The 18,649-nt window shown below is 35.7% G+C and overlaps 1 protein-coding gene across 3 annotated transcripts in view; it reads right to left on the reverse strand.

The window, feature by feature from the left end:
• Nucleotides 1-18,649, reverse strand: part of LOC150102462 (GRIP and coiled-coil domain-containing protein 1-like) — a 156,025-nt gene that overhangs the window by 5,413 nt on the left and 131,963 nt on the right. For all 3 annotated transcript variants that reach the window (XM_090398972.1, XM_090398971.1, XM_090398973.1), the window contains 2 exons: nucleotides 16,448-16,581; nucleotides 10,591-10,923 (listed from right to left, as the gene is read on the reverse strand). In XM_090398972.1, coding sequence (XP_090255098.1) covers nucleotides 10,591-10,923; nucleotides 16,448-16,581 — 467 coding nt within the window. The remainder of the gene's footprint in view (nucleotides 1-10,590; nucleotides 10,924-16,447; nucleotides 16,582-18,649) is intronic.

Here is an 18,649-nt window from a genome sequence, read left to right on the forward strand (position 1 = left end):
ACTGAATGGTCTATAATTTGCTACCACAGACTTAGAATCTCCTTTATACAAAGGAATTATTTTGCTCTCTCTCTTGGGACTTTGCCAGAGCTGGGACTTAAACAGTTTAGTCAAAGGTATCGCCAGTTCCCTTGCACATTCTCTTAAAATGCAAACTGACATTCTATCGAATCCCACAGCTGTATTTACATTCAGAATCTCCAATGTCCCAAGTATCTCCAATTCTTCAACATCTGTTATCACGTCAGTCTCAGTCACCTCTGTCGTAACAATATCTTCACTTGGATAATATTCACTTGCAAATGATCACTCAATAGCTCAAGAATTTCATCTGCCTACATTACCTCTCTACCATCTGCAATAATTAAAGTTACCCTTCCATAGTCATTCTTCTTCCTACTTGCCAAATAGCAAAAAAAATCTTTGGGATTTCTTTTTGCCTAAGTTCTTCTCACAATCTGAATTTTCCTTTCTTACCATGCTGATTACATTTCTTACCTGGTCCTTGTACTGTTTGTGAGTTAGCTGCTCATCTTTCACCTTATATACTCTCCTAAACATTTTCTTTGTGAGCAGCTTATGCTTAATGATACTACTCATACCCAATTTACCCTGCTGACCTTGGATATATATATATAGTGTGATATTGATTTTGTCAGATACCCTTGACTATCTCGCCAAACGTTATCCCCCATGCACTGTGACTCTTTATTCACATATACTCCTTCTTAACTGGAATTTTCACATTTTGCTACCTCCCAAGTCAAAACCACATGATCACTTTCCCAGTCGAAGGCAATGTAGTAGCCAGATATATATATAGTGTGATATTGATTTTGTCAGATACCCTTGACTATCTCGCCAAACGTTATCCCCCATGCACTGTGACTCTTTATTCACATATACTCCTTCTTAACTGGAATTTTCACATTTTGCTACCTCCCAAGTCAAAACCACATGATCACTTTCCCAGTCGAAGGCAATGTAGTAGCCATCTTAGTTATCAACAGGTCATCTGATCCTATAACAAGATCCAACAATCTCATACCTTGAGCCCCCTTCCATCATATTCTGTTTCAAGTAATTATCTCTCAGTAAATGTATAAATTCCATTTCCTTCCTGCCAACTGATCTTTCCTCCTTCTAATTTATGTCTGTGAAGTTGAAGTCACCCATAATAATTACTTGACCACTTGCATTTGGTTGATTTGGCCAGACCACAGTGCCCCAAAGACTAAGATCCTGACATAGCTTCCTGGCAACTGTTGAACCACCTACAAACCTCCAGAAACAAGACTTCGACAATGGCTTGCACTATATCCTGAAAATAATACTGGTATTCCAATAGCCGAACATCTTCCACATGGTGCCCACTTAGACTGGAATACTTGGAAAAGTCCCAACAGACTGCAAACAAAACCTCATCAAATGGAGCTACCTCATTGGCCCAGACAATTGTGAGTGTAGGACAACCCAGTCCATGGAACACCTTCTTTCTTGTCCCTTTCTTCTATCACCTTGCACAAAAGAGGACATTATATCCTGCACAGAAAGAGCGTTGATTGTGCAAGATACTGAGGAACATCTGACCATATTTATTGTATACAAGTTATGTATAGTTTCCTTTTTTTTCATATTTAATTATTATTCCCTGCATAATTCACCTACCAAATTTAAGCTGTTCTCATTTGTAATGTATCCTAATTTGTTGTAAATAATGTTGTACCACTTACTTACCACTATACCGCTTGTGTTTGGATACGAAATAAATAAAATTACTCGACCTGTACCCATTGTGCTAATCTACTGATGCACTTCTTCCACATCATCCCTGGCACCCTCTAGCCTATAGTAGCAACCTGTCCTATTGGCCTCAATCTCCCACACTGACTGAAAAGAACTGTCAATAAAGCTCTCTCTAGATACCTAACTCCAAATCTATCAAAGTTCTTTTGAGTGCAATTCATCTACTATCATCAGTAGTACCCCCCCCCCATCCTGTCCACTCTATCTTCCCTGAAAATACTAAATCCATCACACATCACATTCTATCCCTGACTACATATTGTGCTGTTAGCCAAGTCTTACTAATTCCTATGACATTTGGCAAGGTTGCACTAACCAATGTCAAAAACCTCTTCCCTCTTGTTGTTGATACTTCTGGTATTAGCATATAGAAACTGCAGCATCCTTTTAGAGCCCCAACCACCTTTACTTCCTGAATTGATCACCTTATTCAATATTTTTGCTTGAAAGCCTAGATTCTGCACTTGTTGGTCATTCTTACATTCATTTACTTCATGGGTGCCTTCACACACACACACACACACACACACACACACACACACACACACACACACACACACACACACACACACACACACACACACACATCTGCATTCATCATAACTTCTTTAGTTTTCTTGACTTTGCGCTTCAACAATCTCAGTGAATAAAGCTCTATCTAGATACCTAACTCCAAATCTATCAAACTCAGGCCATAGGCCCGCAAACTATATCATTTATTCTGCACAACCTGCATTTTGATTCATTACCTATCATTGTCCTCCTTCTCAGTTTGCCTCTATCATAGGATGGTAACAGACTCATAAACCATACTCTTCCTTTTTGCTTCTTCCAATAACTCTTTATATATTCTCCCTCATAGAATACTTCTCACCTCTCAGGTCATTAGTTTCAGCCAAAACAATCAATTCTTTCACCTTTCCTTTCTGCACTCTAACAGCATTACTAATATTATTAATTTTCACACCAGGGAAACAAGATTTTGTAGTGTTTTCATGAAGTACTCCCCTTATCATAGAATTGCCATAAAAAATTATCTGCTAATGCTCTTTCTCTTGTTTATTCTTACAATTTTCTTTTTGGCTTTCAATCTCACACTTTGTCCTGTGAAGGACTACATGCAAGCAAGCTATTTCTTCAATTAGGTCTTCATTCTCCTGAACTTCTGCCACTACAACTTTTGGATATGCTATCTTACTGCTACTTTCAATCACCTCATTTATACTCTCTTTCACATTTCTTTCATAATCGTTTAAACCTGGAACTCCATAGACTTCAACACTTCAACAGTTTCACGGCTTTCAGTACTAACTTCTGCTACTTAATTGTTTTGCTTCCAACAAATCTCATATTTCTGCCTCATAAAACATCTACAACACTCTCTTGACTGCCATTCTCATACTACAAGCCATTTTCTCTAAGCAACGAATACATAGCACACACACTACATTTCATAAAATCCACCATGTCAAACCCTCTGCATGGCAATGTCTTGGCTGCCATTGTTCTTGTTCGCATTGATGCCATGAATAACACAGTTTAACTATCATACATGGTATAAATATATCAAAAATAAATCAGCATACTCAACCACTCAGTCATACACAAGAACACTACACTTGTTAATTATCAAAATATCATTAAATCAGTATTAAAATAATGACAGCTGCAATCTCACAATCATGTGGTCCATCCAGTATGCACATCATACACAAATGAATCCAAACAAGCTGAATTTTCGTCAAGTTTTTGGTTTTTGTTTCAAGTCTTCTGATCCTATAACAAGATCCAATGTTCTCATACCCTGAGTCCCAAAATAATTTTGGTTTTGGTTTTAGCTCACTATTTTGGTTGAGTGCTGTGTTTTAAATGACGTTTATTTAAAACACACCGTGTCTCTATGATGTTTATTAAATAGTATTGTGTGTTTTTAATAATGTAAACAAGTTGACATTCTTAGTGTTTTATTCATTTTGTGTGGCTATAAAATGGATACATTTCCAAAAAAAAAGGTTCAAATATATGTACTCTTTCTCAGCACACATCAATGACTCAAAGACAAATTGCCAATGAGTGTGGTGTTTGTTTGGGTACTGTTAATGCAATTTTAAAGAGGTTTGGGAGACAGGTACTTTTCCTCCTGACAGAAAAGGAAAATGTGGGTGCAAAAGGAAAACTTCACTTACTCAAGACTGTTTACTAATTAGGAAAAGCAAAATGAATTAAAGATTGTCTGCTGTAGACTTAAACAGAGACTTGGCAGCTAGTGGGATTAATGTTTCTGACATGACAGGCCGTCGAAGATTGATGAAAGCTGGGAGGACTGTCCACAGACCAAAAAAGAAACAGATGTTGATGAAGGCTATGCAGAAAGAGGCTCCAGTGAACAAAAGTGTACAAAGATTGGACCTATTGAGAAGTGAAAGAAGGTCATTCTTGGATGAGAGCCATTTCTTTGTCCAAGGAGAGCACGTACACTATGTTTGTAAATCAGCTGCTGAGATCACTTGGTTACTGAAGAATGCAGAGACAAGCAAGTTATTGTTCCTCTTTATCGAGCCTTGATAAGACCCCATCTTGACTACTGGGTACCAGGGTTTCTTGGTGATGGGGAAGAGGTGGAGAGGATCCAGAGGTGAGTGACTAAGATGGTAGCAGGTCTATAGAATGAACCTTACGAGAACAGGTCGAAGATTTGTGGGTTACAAAAATTGAGTTAGCAAGGGTGTTAGAACTAAGTTTTTTGCTTGGAGAGTGGTGAATGAGTGGAATAAGATGCCAGAGTCTGTTGTGAGTACCATGACTGTGAATGAGTTCAAAACAAAGTATGATAGATACTGTGCAAATGCTGAATAGTTCTTGACTTGATGTTTAGGGCCTCCCTTGATGAGTCTAAGGATTCCTTGGAGTTGACTGTAATAATAATAATAATAATAATAATTTAAACCTCAGTTCTGTGAAGGTCCCATTGGACTGGAAAGAGAGCAAAATAATTTCACTGCATAAAGGAGGCTTCAAGACAAGCAGCAAATTATAGGCCAATCAGTATCTTAGGTGTGGTAGTTAAGGTATTGGAGAAGTTGATAAAAGACAGAATTCAAGATTGGTTGGACATGAATATGATACTTAATAAGGGTCACATGATTTTGTGAAGAATAGGTCCTGCCTTAGTAACTTGCTTATTTGTTATAATACAGTGACAGTGGAGTTGGATAAGGAAAATGGCTATTCAGTGATACTGATGGATGGGCTCTGCAAAGGCATTTGACAGGATTCCACACAGAACTCTGTTGCATAAACTGGAACAAACAGGGTGGATATGTGGCTGATTTGGACTGGGGGGGGGGGATGGTGGACAGATACCAAAGAGTGGTTTATGGAAGAGTTAAATCCAGGCGAATCAATTGACTAGTGGTATACAGCAGGATTCCATACTTGGTCTTCTGCTGTTTAATTTCCACTTCAATGATACAGGAAATGGTTGGTTTATACATCTGCATAATAGTTTCTTATTCAGTGGCTGGTATGTGTAGTTTGCACTTTCATTTTTACTTCAGTCAGTTTTAATGTTTTCCACATTCCACTTCAATGATACAGGAAACATTTACAATGAGTTGCCCTGGTGTTGCACTACCTTTAGACTTGAACTACATTCAGGCGCAAACTTAACTGTTTTGCTTACTTGGGAGAAGGAGTATAAAAACCAAGTTTATAAAATTACTTGGTATCCTTAATATATATTATCCCCAAGGTAAAAAACTTTTCACATCTTTATCTCATCCAGAGTTTCTTATTCAAAGTAAACGCACCTTGTAGCAACTTGTATAGATAAAGTTGATAAGGCTCTGTATTACTAAAAACCTTGGTATTTCAGTGTCTAGCTACTCACTGAGGAGACCTCAAAAAAGGTTGAAAGCAGTCTGGGTAGTGACCCACCCACAATGTATAACAGTATACATCTCTTAGTGAGATGTGTTTTACATTATGGGAAATACTAAGAATAGTGATCAGAACTTTACCCACCCTTGCAACGAGTTGCCCTGGTGTTGCACTACCTTTAGACTTGATACAGGAAATGATTTCAGAGGAAGTGTACAGTGTTTACTAATGATGCAAAGTTGAGAAGAGCGATAATTAATAAAGATGCTGATACAGAGATCTGCAGAATGACTTAAATATACTAGCATTATGGGCAAAGTAAATGGCTACCAGTTTAAAGTGGCCAGGTGTAAAGTGATGTACTTTGGGAAGGCCAGATCACAAATTGTGTACAATATTAATGGAACTGAACTACAGGAAATTGATGAGGCCAGGGATTTAGGGGCAATTATGGACAGGAAGTTGAGGTTTAGAGGGCATATTGCAAAAGTAGGCAAAAAACATCACATCACATTATGTGGCTATTGAAGAGCATTGTGACAAGCAGAGATAGGGAGGTTATAATTCTCCTTTATAAGGCCACATATGGATTGTCGACAGATCTGGTAACTTGGATTTTGTGGGGATGAAGTGGTGGAGGGGATGCAGAGGTGAGTGACAAAGATTATAGGAGGTCAATGGAATGCTCCTGATGAGAATAAATTGAAGGTCTGTTGGCTTCAAAAACTAGTTGATAGGTAAAAAAGAGGGGATATAATAGAAGCATATAAGTTATTAAAGGTGTTTTATAGGAATGACAGTGAAGACTTTTTTTCAGTAGAGCATAGGAAGTACATAGGAAGTATAGGAAGTAATTATGCTATTATACAGCATGGTTAGTAAAAAAGAAAAAAAAAGTCTTAATAATGTTTATTTCATTACACGAGATTTAAACGCAGATCTTTCTTTCAAGCATATGAAAGTGTAGTGTGGTCATCTAATCAGATAACAATTAGTAATGTTTAAAATTTAAAATCAGATGTAAAATCAAATGTATTTATCATTTAGATATATTATCTATTAGATGTGTTATTCAATTCAAATATAGTTCTTACTTACTGGAAGGAAAATACAAAGGATACAGCATTTCACTTATTTTCTCAATAGCTCTTGAAGCTATCTCTCTCTCTCTCTCTCTGTCATATTTTGAGAGATGAGAAAGAAAACTTTCTTTGCTAGTGAAAAGAGTAAGTAACGTATGGAAAATACATGGCATGGCATTAAACACATGAAAGACGAAGATTAACAAAGATAGCAAGAAAAAGTGAGAAAATAATTTTTTCGATATATTAAGACAGTATAAAATCATAAACATCGATAATCAAGGTCCATTCAATAATAAAATTATTAATTAGCAAATTAAAAAAACATATTTAGTGAATTTTCTCATGTTGAGAACAGCACTAATGATAAGAAAAGGACACTTTACTATTTTGGAAAGTTTGGAAATGTGATTATGATGACACTTATTAAGAAGAAATTGATTTTAAGGAAATCTTAACTGCAGAATGACTTAAATATACTAGCATTATGGGCAAAGTAAATGACTACCAGTTTAAAGTGGCCAGGTGTAAAGTGATGTACTTTGGGAAGGCCAGATCACAAATTGTGTACAATATTAATGGAACTGAACTACAGGAAACTGATGAGGCCAGGGATTTGTGTTAAACATTTCACTTGTGTTAAACATTTCAGCATTAAAACTGACTGAAGTAAAAATGAAAGTACAAACTACACATACCAGCCACTGAATATTATAATAAATAGAGGCGCAAGGAGATGTGTTTTGCATTATAGGAGATATTTAGACAGGAGTGTTGGTATCTTGCTCCACCTTTGCAACGAGTTGCCCTGGTGTTGTACCACCTTAACCCAATCCTGAAGATACATTCAGGCGCAAACTTTGTTTGCTCACACTTGGATAAAGGATTAAACTAAATTTATTATACTCTAACCAAGTGAAAAATAAACTTTCAACAACTGAATATTAAACTATTATGCAAATATACATAAACATTGCTTATGCAGTGTATATGGAAAATACTTGGTCACATGCTTCACTTGTTCTAGGCAACTGTTTAAGAATGCTGCTGGTCAGTAATCATTAACAGTGTTGACTGCAATGGGAAAAACAAAGGATCTTTCAGAGTTCAATAGAGGGCTTATTGTGGATGCCTGCCTGTCTGGCTGGAGCCATGATTTTGAAAACAGCAAAGAGGACTTTTTTTCCTCCAAAGGTGAGATATCCCAAGTGTTTAATCAGTGGAAACACAAACCAAGCAACAAGACTGCCATCGTCTCAGAAGGCTTGTATGGACAAATAGAATTTCCTGCATGCAGCAATTGACCAAAGTATTTAATGAAGGCTATTCCCAATCCATATCATACTGAACAATATACAAGGAATTGAAGAGGATCAGTATTGACAGTCACATGCCTATAAAGAAACCATTGATTTCTGCGAAGAACCAGAAAGTTCGTCTACAGTAGTATCAGGAACACCAAGACTGGACTTTAGAAAAAAAGTCGTGGTCTGACAAGTCATGGCATATCTTGTTCTGTACCTATAGTAGGCAGAGAGTTTGGCAGAAGCCGCATGAATCGATGAACCCAGCTTTCCCTGTACACACAAGTTAAAGTTATGGAGGTGGTGTCATGGTGTATGGGATATATTATGTTTGTACAGAATGGGTATTCCCTGATATTGCTGGAAGCTCAGCTATCCTCCAAGGAATATCCGGACATTGTTGTTGATCAAATCCATTCTGCAATGTCGACCTTTTATCCAGCAGATGATCGTTGTTTCATCATAGCAACTTTCACTATCTTTCCTGGCCACCACAAGCCCGAATCTGAACCCCATTGAATCTGAACCCCAGTTCCAGCATCATAACTGTTATTTAACAGCATAACTCATCAATTCTACCATGTTCTAAATTTAGAGAGGGATCAATATCAGTTTTATAAACTTAGTAAGATCAACAAATTCAGAAATATGTACAAGGGATTGAAGAGGATCAGTATTGACAGTCACATGCCTATACAAAAACCATTGATTTCTGCAAAGAACCAAAAAGTTTGTCTACAGCAGTATCAGGAACACCAAGACTAGACTTTAGAAAAAAGTCGTGGTCTGACAAGTCACGGCATATCTTGTTCTGTACCTATGGTAGGCAAAGAGTTTAGCAGGAATCACATGAATCGATGAACCCAGCTTGACCTGTACACACAAGAAGGAAGAAGAAAGAATAAGCTATACATAATCTTATGGACATGTAATCAGGCAGACTTCTTATAATGATTAGTATTACTTTTTTCTTTTTTTTTACTTTTTGTATTTTATGTTAGAAATACAGATCGGGGAGCAAAAATCCTCTTCCATCAAATCTGAGCCAGTTAAAAGACTGTCTGGTGAATGCCTGGTATACTGTAGACATAGATGCAATCCAGCACCTTGTGTAATCTATGCCAAACTGTATGTGTTGTAATTTCGGATAAAAGAGGTCCAATAGTATTAAATAAAAGTTTCTAATTCAGTAACCAGTATGTGTGTAGTTATTTATTATGACAATCCAGCCAATTAAAGAGGAAAATCTATGGCATATTAGTACTGGAATTCTGCTGGTCTAGAGAAGAACAAATACTTTGTGAGCTACCTCAGTCTCCAAAAAATAGCATAGTGATCTCACACTGGATGGTGAAAATTACCTATCACCCAAAACATTCACAAACACTCATGCTATAGTAAGATTCAAACCCACAGTATATAGGAGTGGGAGCAAATATGCTATTCACTCAGCTAACTAGGCCAACTTTCTGCTTCAGAATAAGAGATTAAAAAAGGAGTTAATACGGTCTTGGATGAGTGAAAACAATGCAAGGATATCATTAAAGATCTGAGAGATTTATGGGGTGTCACAATAAAGGGAGCTATAGATCAAACAGAAGCTTACAAGGTATAGTATAAAGATAAAATTATTTTATTAAATTATATAAATAGTAACCATTATATATTTAATTTGTAATTTTGGATATTTTATGAATATATTCAGATTTTTTTTTAAATGCAAAGCATGAAGTAAAATAATGGTGACAGTTCTGTGATCTTGCAGTGATGAATGTTTATGACTTTTGCTATACATTGGTGTAATATATTACACCAATATATATAGTGCAATATATTGCTATAGCGCTATATAAAAAAAATTTTAAACCTGAATAGTCCACAAGTTTTCCTTTCATTAGCACTTTTTTAAAAATTATTTGACTACCAGATATCACTGTTTTGAATTTGCTGATTATCTTCAGTGATGAATAAACATCTGATAGAGCTAATGCCATTATTTTTCTTTTTAAGATTTGTGGTTAGGATAAAAAGACAGACATATTCCAAGAGTATCTTATGAATCCAAATGACATAAACTTGCTTATTTAGTCCAATAAGAGGCTTTTGTCCTAATAGGAATAAAAGCTATAACATTAACTATAAAGACTAACATTATAAAACTTTATTCATTAGTAATAATGGTTATAAGTTATCCTGATAATCACTGAAGAACCCTGTTTTTGTGGTTCCAGTATCATAACTGTTATTTAACAGTATAACTCATCAATTCTGCCATGTTCTAAATTTAGAGAGGGATCAATATCAGTTTTATAAACTTACTAAGATCAACAAATTCAGAAATAGCTTATTCTTTCTTCATCCTAAAGGAAGAAGAAAGAATAAGCTATACATAATGGAAAAAAGTATAACATTGTCCTGCTGGACATGCAATCAGGCAGAGTTCTTATAATGATCAGTATTACTTTTTTTTTTTGCTTTTTGTATTTTTAGTATATAGAAAATACTACCATTGAACTTACTTTATCCCACATATAAGATGAAGAAAGAATATGAGGGGATCTCAGCATTTCAATTTCCTTCTCTTTTTCATCTAATAATGTCATAGTACGATCTCTCTGTTTTTGTATCTGTTGTTCAAGTTCTAATAATTTTGCTTTGTATTCTGTTTCTAGATTTGCCATTTCTTGTTTATGCAGGACTCTCATTTCTTGAGTCACTGATTTTAGTTTCTCCTTTATTTTTGTGTGATATTCCTCACCAGATTCAATTTGAGATTTGGCAATTTGCAATTTTTCTTTCAGATTTGAAACTTGTTCTTTTAGAGACTGAATCTCATCTATAGTTTCGCTATCCTGTCAAAGCATAAAGTTTGGCAATTATTATTTATTTTATTTTTTGAAAGTGTGCATTATATGAAATTTTAGAAAAGTATACTAGAAACTATTATATAGTTTGAGATATCAAAAATCAGTAATATACATCGAATTGCAAATGTAAGTTATCACACACACACACACACACACACACACACACACACACACACACACACACACACACACACACACACACACACACACCAAGCTCAGTTATCTTAGCCTTCACTATTATTATTTTTGATATAAATCCAACATATGAGAGGATGCAAACCTATAACACAATGGTACCATAAATTATGCTTGACAAAAAATTACATTCTTGTTTTTTATCCTTTATCCAAACATGGGCAAATCAACTAGACTACTCGTACACTTCACAAACTGCTCTAGTATCCCATAATGCACAACACACTTCCTTTCAGATAGGTATGTTGCTATGCATTACGGGAAAGATCTCTACCCAAACCGGTTGATTTTTATTGAAGTTTATCAGGGGGAACTAGCCGTGTGGGGATACTAGCTCACTCAATGCAGAAGTCTTTTTTTTTTTCATATACAAGTAATAAAATGTTGTATCATAATAATATTAAAATACTCAATGAGAGGTAGCTGTATTAGTTTTTTTGCTTGGTTTCAAAGTAAATTATACTTGACAAAAATTATTAAGAAATCAAGAAATTAAGTCTGCACAAGAAGTATCTTCACAATTAGGCTACTTCATTAAGAATAGGCATGTGAGTAGGCACAGTAACAAAATGTTACAGATACATAAGTCTTCCATTACCGAAGGCATCTTCAGTATAGTTGAGTGATAGAACACTATTAAAATACAAGTAACAGAAGAATAAAAAAAAACACCACTGCTCAAGAAGACAACAATCAATAAATTCTTGCTTAAAAATATGTAAAAATATATATAAAAAATTAGGAATTATTAGAGAAGTGATACAATATTTCCAATATGGAGAATAGTTGAATGCCATCATATTTGTTCAAATTTGGATGATGTAAAAACGTCTCACCACTTTTTTATATGGACGTTCCTGAAGGAATTTACTCTTGTTAAGAGGTTGGTTTTCTTCCACAAGATTGTGCTCAGCAGGGATGATCAGTGTGTGTGTGTGTGCAGGCATGTTCAGTTCATGGAACTGGACATGGATATGTGATTTATGTTTTTCATGATGGACACTAGAGATCTTCCTGACTAAAATAAGTGAAAAGAATAAGGAATCTGATAAACACCAGAAAAGCTGAATGGAGGAGGCATGTCCATAGGTGGAGAATGGAAAGTTGAAATATAATAAATTTAGTTTAATCCTTTATCCAAGTGTGTGCAAACAAAGTTTGCACCTGAAAGTATCTTCAGGACTGGGGTAAAGTGGTACAACACTACACAGGAAAGTTGAAATGTTCCTGACAAGATGAAAGGATAGACAATGTTGAGAGGCCTCAGAACTTTTGCAATACATTCTGATATTCCTTTAATATAAGGAAGAGAAATATGAAAGATATCTTCCCGAGACACAGAAGTTGGGAGCAGAAATCTGTTGAATGTTTTAATAATAAATGACTCATCTGATGGCCTTCAGTTATCTTCTTGCCCCATGGGAAATATTTCTGAATCACTCATCTCATAATTTTTCTTATATAAATAAATACATACATACATATATATATTGCTTGGAAAGAAGTCAATGGACATCCTAATGTGAGGAACAACCAGTCATGGCACCCACCTTATTAAGAGGTGTAGGACCTCCTTTCACTGCAATGACTGTAGCAATCCTATGGAGCATACTTGCCACAAGTGTACAATAGCAATCAATGGGAATTTTGGACCATTCTTCCTGTAGGCATATAATGAAGTCTTGGACTGTTGTGGGGCAGATGTCCCTTGACCTCACATCATGCTCAATAGGGTTGAGATCAGGGCTCTGTGGAGGCCAGTCAAGAGTGGTGATGTTCATGTCCACAAACCATGCAGTTACAGCAGCAACATGGTGCATTGACTTGTGAAAGAGAAGATGATCAGTTCTATAAAAATGCCACAAAACAGGAAGTAACATTATCTAGAATGTTCAGATACCTCTTGGAGTTCAATGTTTGTGACACCACAAATACAGGTCCGAGGCCAAACCAGGAAAAATAGGACCATCACACCCCACCACCTCTGAATTTCATAGTTGGGGGTTAAGATACATTCACTGGGCATCTTCTCAGTAGAAGGTGTAGCGTAATTTGTCAATTGATGACACAGCTTTCCAAGCTCCCACGACGTTGCGTGTTAGTTCGGGTAATGTGGGGCTTGCATGTTGCCATTCTACCATGGAAACCCATCTTGTAAGCCTTGGTTCTGAATGTTTTGTGTAGATTCATGTTCCAGTTGATGCCCAGAACTCTGCATTCAACATGTTAGCTGACAAATGATGGTTTATAGATATTATAGATAATTATCCTGTAGCATTATACGATCATGTTAGGTGAGTGTGGTGAATAATCCACTGCAGGTAGCATTTGCAGTTGACTTCCTACATTTTCATTTCAGTATGGTGTTACTGATGAGATGGATCCAAAATATCAAACATGACCTTAATAGAACTGTCATACAATGTCATGAAGCAGCACTCAAGAGATACACATCTGGAGAAGGAAGTTGTTCAATCTAATCAGATCTTTGTGATTGTTGCCTGAGGAACTTGTATGTATGTATCCTATTTTAGCTTTTTTGCTTTAACTGTATGTACTAAAATGGTGTTGAAATAAGACAAAAAATTATTTTAATAAACTATTCATTAAATAATTTAATTCCAACATAAGTAAATTTCATATCTTCTGTACTTATACTCACAGATATGAGAGTTCTGAGGGAAATGAACAAATGGTGTCAGTGGCATAACCATTTAAAAATGAAGATAACACAAAAGAACTTAGTATTATTAATATTAAAGAATGAATAAATGAATCAACAGAATGGTATATAGTTGCTTTCACAGAATGGGAGATGAAAGAATGAGCAAAATAGGCATTCAAAGCAAAAATCACAAGAAAGAGACCCAGAGAAAGACCAAGATATATATGGACTGATGTTGGTAGCAGTACCTGAGAACAATATAAGAACTGATGTAATGATAACTGATATATATGTTGAATATACACAGCAGAACTGTGGTATTGATATTGAAGATGATATTGAAGGATGACATTGATACTGAAGATGGAGGTGACAAGTAAAGTTGACATGAGAAGCCTTGTTAATCCACAAAATGTTCATCATATTTTCCTTCAACTCATTTATTGACAATTCACTCATCATTCCACCAGACTATATCACTCATTCACCATCTGTCAAATGAAAAATTTAGTTCTCACAAATTTGCTAAAACAACAGCCTTACCTAATTTCCTTTCTATCTTTTAATGAAAAATTTCTCATCTACACTATAAAATCACTTCAATGATTTCTGACAGAAGGACTTTATATGTTTAATAGCATAATTCATACTTTAATGAATAAGTGAGCTCTACATTTCTGACAATGCCGTAAATATTTGTCATCCTTGGGAGGGATCACATAAGCAACTACTGGCTCGATGTTATAAAAAGATTCATAAGATCAGCATTCTAATTTCTAATGGACTAACGATTGCTGTGACCAAATCTGAGCAGAAGTCTAAGTGTTTTATGGAGCAGCACAACCACTTCCTTATCTCTACATGTTAGAGTACTTCTTATCATAGCAGCACTAGCAATGTGCCCTCTAAACTTCAGTCTACTGTCACCCATCATTCCTAAATCTTGAATCTCATCCACTTCTTGCAGTATGGTATTGTCGATATAGTAAACAGCCTTATATTTCTGCACTCCAAAATGCAACACTTGCACTTATTAATATTAAAACTACAACCCCCATTCCTTTTTCCAAGTCAAAAGTCTATTCAAATCTTCCTGAAAGAAATTAACATCAGCAGTGCTACTCATAATTCTCCCCAACTTTGCATCATCAGCAGACAACTGAAGATTCCCAGTTAGTCCACATGATATATCATTTACAAACAAGTTAAACAGCAGAATCCCAAGAACAGAACCCTGGGATACACCACTGGTTACCCTTCTTTTTTTTTTGAGACACTGCTATATCATATTTAACCTGCTGGTATTGTTCAGAGAGTTAATCTCCAATCCATCTAATGAATGTACTATTTATTCCCATCTTTTGCAGCATGTACACCAACTTATCATGTGATAATCTATCAAACGCTTTTGCAAAGTCCAAGAATATCACTATATATGATTCTCCCTTATCTAACACACTCATTCCCCTATCATAAAATGCAAGTAAATTGCTAAAACAGGAATCCTTGCTGACCATAATAAAGAATGCTATGTCCATCAAACCGATCTTGTATTCTATTTCTAACCGAATCTGAATGATGAAGTAAATCAAAAAAATCACAACTTATGTGTACTGATTTCATTTATCGTATGTGTAGCTGTCATCCAAGTTCACTGAATGAGGTTCATTAGTAGATGCTTTATTTGAGAGTTCATTTTGAACATGTCTCTGTGTGTGTGTGTGTGCGCGCGCACACATATGGGGGACTGCCATTACGAGTAGGTAGAAGACTCCTAAGGAGATTACATATACGCTATTCAAATTCTGAAACAAAGAATGCATGCTAAAAACTTATGCTGTGGGATAAGATAAAAAAAAATGGGATACTAACCATAGTTGCTCCCTTAGCTCTCTTCTAGTCTTAGAGTTTCAACAAAACAAAGTATAAAGTTTAGTCACCTGGTTTTCATTGTGATGAGGTTATGTTAGAAAGGGTCCAGAGAAGACTCACAAATGGTAATTGGTCTTTGGGGGGTATAAAGACAGATTAAGGAAATTCAATTTGCAAAGCTTCATGAATATGAGGAGGAGAGGGAATATGATTGAGACATAAGTTGGTCAGAGGTTGTTACAAGGTTAACAAGGAAGAAATTTTTCATAGAATGGAAGAGGGGGAGATAGAACAAGAGGCCATCCTTTGAAACTGTATAAGGAGGGTGTGAGCAAAGGAGTGAGGAGAAGGTTCTTCTCATGGAGAGTAGTTAATAAGTGGAATGCATTGTATGGTGTATGCAGACACACTGAGTGATTTTATGGTACAGTTTAATGAGCTTTATGTGTGATAGTATATATACCTCCTGCAATGAGTCTTTAACACCATGGAGATCTGACAATAATGATAATACAAGCAACATAATGGTGAAAAACAAATTTAAAGATGTAATTTGACATTTTTATAATGATTATTATTTTTTTTTTCTCACTACCTTAACACTACCTCTTAAACATAAGCAAAACAATTACAGTGATTTTTCTGTTATGTGACCTTAAAATAACTAAGCCTTCAGTTAACTAGTCTCCTTGAAAATGCTAACATTTTCAAGGACTCTAAATTATTGAGTCATGTTGAGAAATCACTGTAATTATTACCTTCTTAAAATGACCTTACTTTTGAATGTTTACTTTTAAGAACTGACTGGGCCCTTAATTTATATCGTTCAAACTCATCTTTTAGTTGCTGGAGTTCTTCATGACATTTTCCATGTACATCATATTGACCATTATCCTCTTGGCTTAAAAGATCTATCAGAAAGAAGAAAAATCTTTTACAAGATGCACCAACAAAAACTAATGAATACAATCATTAGCAATTTATCTTACATTTTAGAGCTTTATCCAGCTGTGTGTGTGTGTGTGTGTGTGTGTGTGTGTGTGTGTGTGTGTGTGTGTGTGAGAGAGAGAGAGAGAGAGAGAGGGGGGGATATTTGAAGTATTTTTGAAAGTCATATTTGATCAGTTTTGTAATGCTTTTCCTAGATCTAATTACAAAGTAGATTTTTTTTCTCTATGTGAATTTAACCCATGAAAGACTGGTAACCTATACAGCACATTCAGTATGGTAGACTAAACATTGATAATCTGGGAACTCTACTTCTTAGACCAAAGATCAGATCTCTAATAAGCAGAGTGGTGGTGGTGTCACACCAAGTAATCAAAGTAATCTACTACTTAAAGATAATCACAAAGTCAACAACAATCTAATAATTGTTGACCCACATATTCACAGGAACAAAGAATAATGATTTTCACAAGAACAAAGAATAACGATTATCACAAAGTCACAAACATTCATGACAGAGTGAGATCCCAATCCAGAGCGTGCAGGTTTGAGAAGGAGTGAAGGCTGCTAGTGAAACATATTTTTAGGATTAATTTTTTTTTTCTAATTTGGAAAATTTAAAAAATTTTATTTTGCACGACATATACACAAAAAGAAAATTAATTCCATGTAGAAAAAACTATACAACTGACACTTTCATTTCATTTGTTAAGTTATTTCTCTGAAATTTATTTTGAATGCACATAGATAAGCTTATTATAGTTAATATGAATGAGCTTCAAGTAGTATAATTAACAGTTTTACTTCAAAATGGTATATTAGTAATGATTAACATTAACACATGTAAAGCTGTTGCCATGTGTATTAAAGTTATGAGATTGACAAACTATATGTCAATAATTCTCATAGATAGGCTTATACGTTGGTTATGCAACGTAGATACGAATATAATTTAAATTACACTTCAATAAATATGTCCGATATTTCGGCAACATCACGTTGCCATCTTCAAAAGGAACTTACAAAAAATGGCACGTGCACGTAGGCACTACAACACAGTAACTGAGAATGAAGTGATGAAGCTATTGTTCTCCTAAAAGTCCTGATGGTGCCCCCTAGCAGGCTAAGTAGGTGTTCTTGGCCGTTGGGCTGAAGGTCTGCTGATGTAAGCCTCTCAAATTTTGGGCAGTCTCATACAACCAAATTTGTTGAGGTTTGGAGAGTTTCTTAGGGCTGAGGCTGATTCCATAAAAAGTCGTCTTTCAAATTTGTATTTGCTATGGTGTATTACTGTAGTTTTCTTCCACTGTATTCTGTGGCATGTATCCAGAGCATGGTCTGCAGGGATGATAAGGGATGTCAATTTTCTGTATGGTCTGTAACAGAACAGAAGGTCAAGTCATGTTTTTTTAAGATTTTGGTAATTTTTTCCAAGGTGCCTCAGATATAGGGAATGGTGATTGATTTAGAGTAATCCTTGTTGTGGAGGGGGGAATGGGGTTGTGGCTTGTAGGTTTCGATATTTTTCGGATTTTATGGGGGGGGGGATAGCCATTGGCTGAGAAAGCATTGAGGATGTGATTTAGTTCAGTGTTTAGGGCCAGGTGACTAGTGTGTCTAGGAAAGGGAGGCTATTATTTTCCTCTTTTTCCAGGGTGAACTTAATTCTGGGGTGTTGGTTGTTTAAGTGTGTTAAGAAGGAGAGGAGTCTATCAGAGCCATGTGGCCAAATAGCAAACACATCATCAACGTAGCGAAGCCATATGGTTGGTTTTTGTGGGGCAGAGGCTAAGGCTTTTTCTTCAAAGGGCTCCATAAAGAAATTAGCCAAGGGTGGGGGAGAGTGGTGAACCCATGGCTGTCCCATCTATTTGTTTGTAGAATTTTCCCTGCCAAACAAAATAGCCTGAGTTCATTATGAACTGAAATAGGGCTGAGATATCGGGAGAAAATTTAGCTTGGATTAGCTCTAAAGTTTCTTTGAGTGGGACATTTGTGAATAAGGAGGAGACGTCAAAGCTGACCATTTAT

Source organism: Typopeltis vanoorti, chromosome 10, assembly GCF_054136105.1.
Source record: "Typopeltis vanoorti isolate ZY-2024b chromosome 10, IOZ_Tvanoo_1.0, whole genome shotgun sequence".
Lineage (NCBI taxonomy): Eukaryota > Metazoa > Arthropoda > Arachnida > Uropygi > Thelyphonidae > Typopeltis > Typopeltis vanoorti.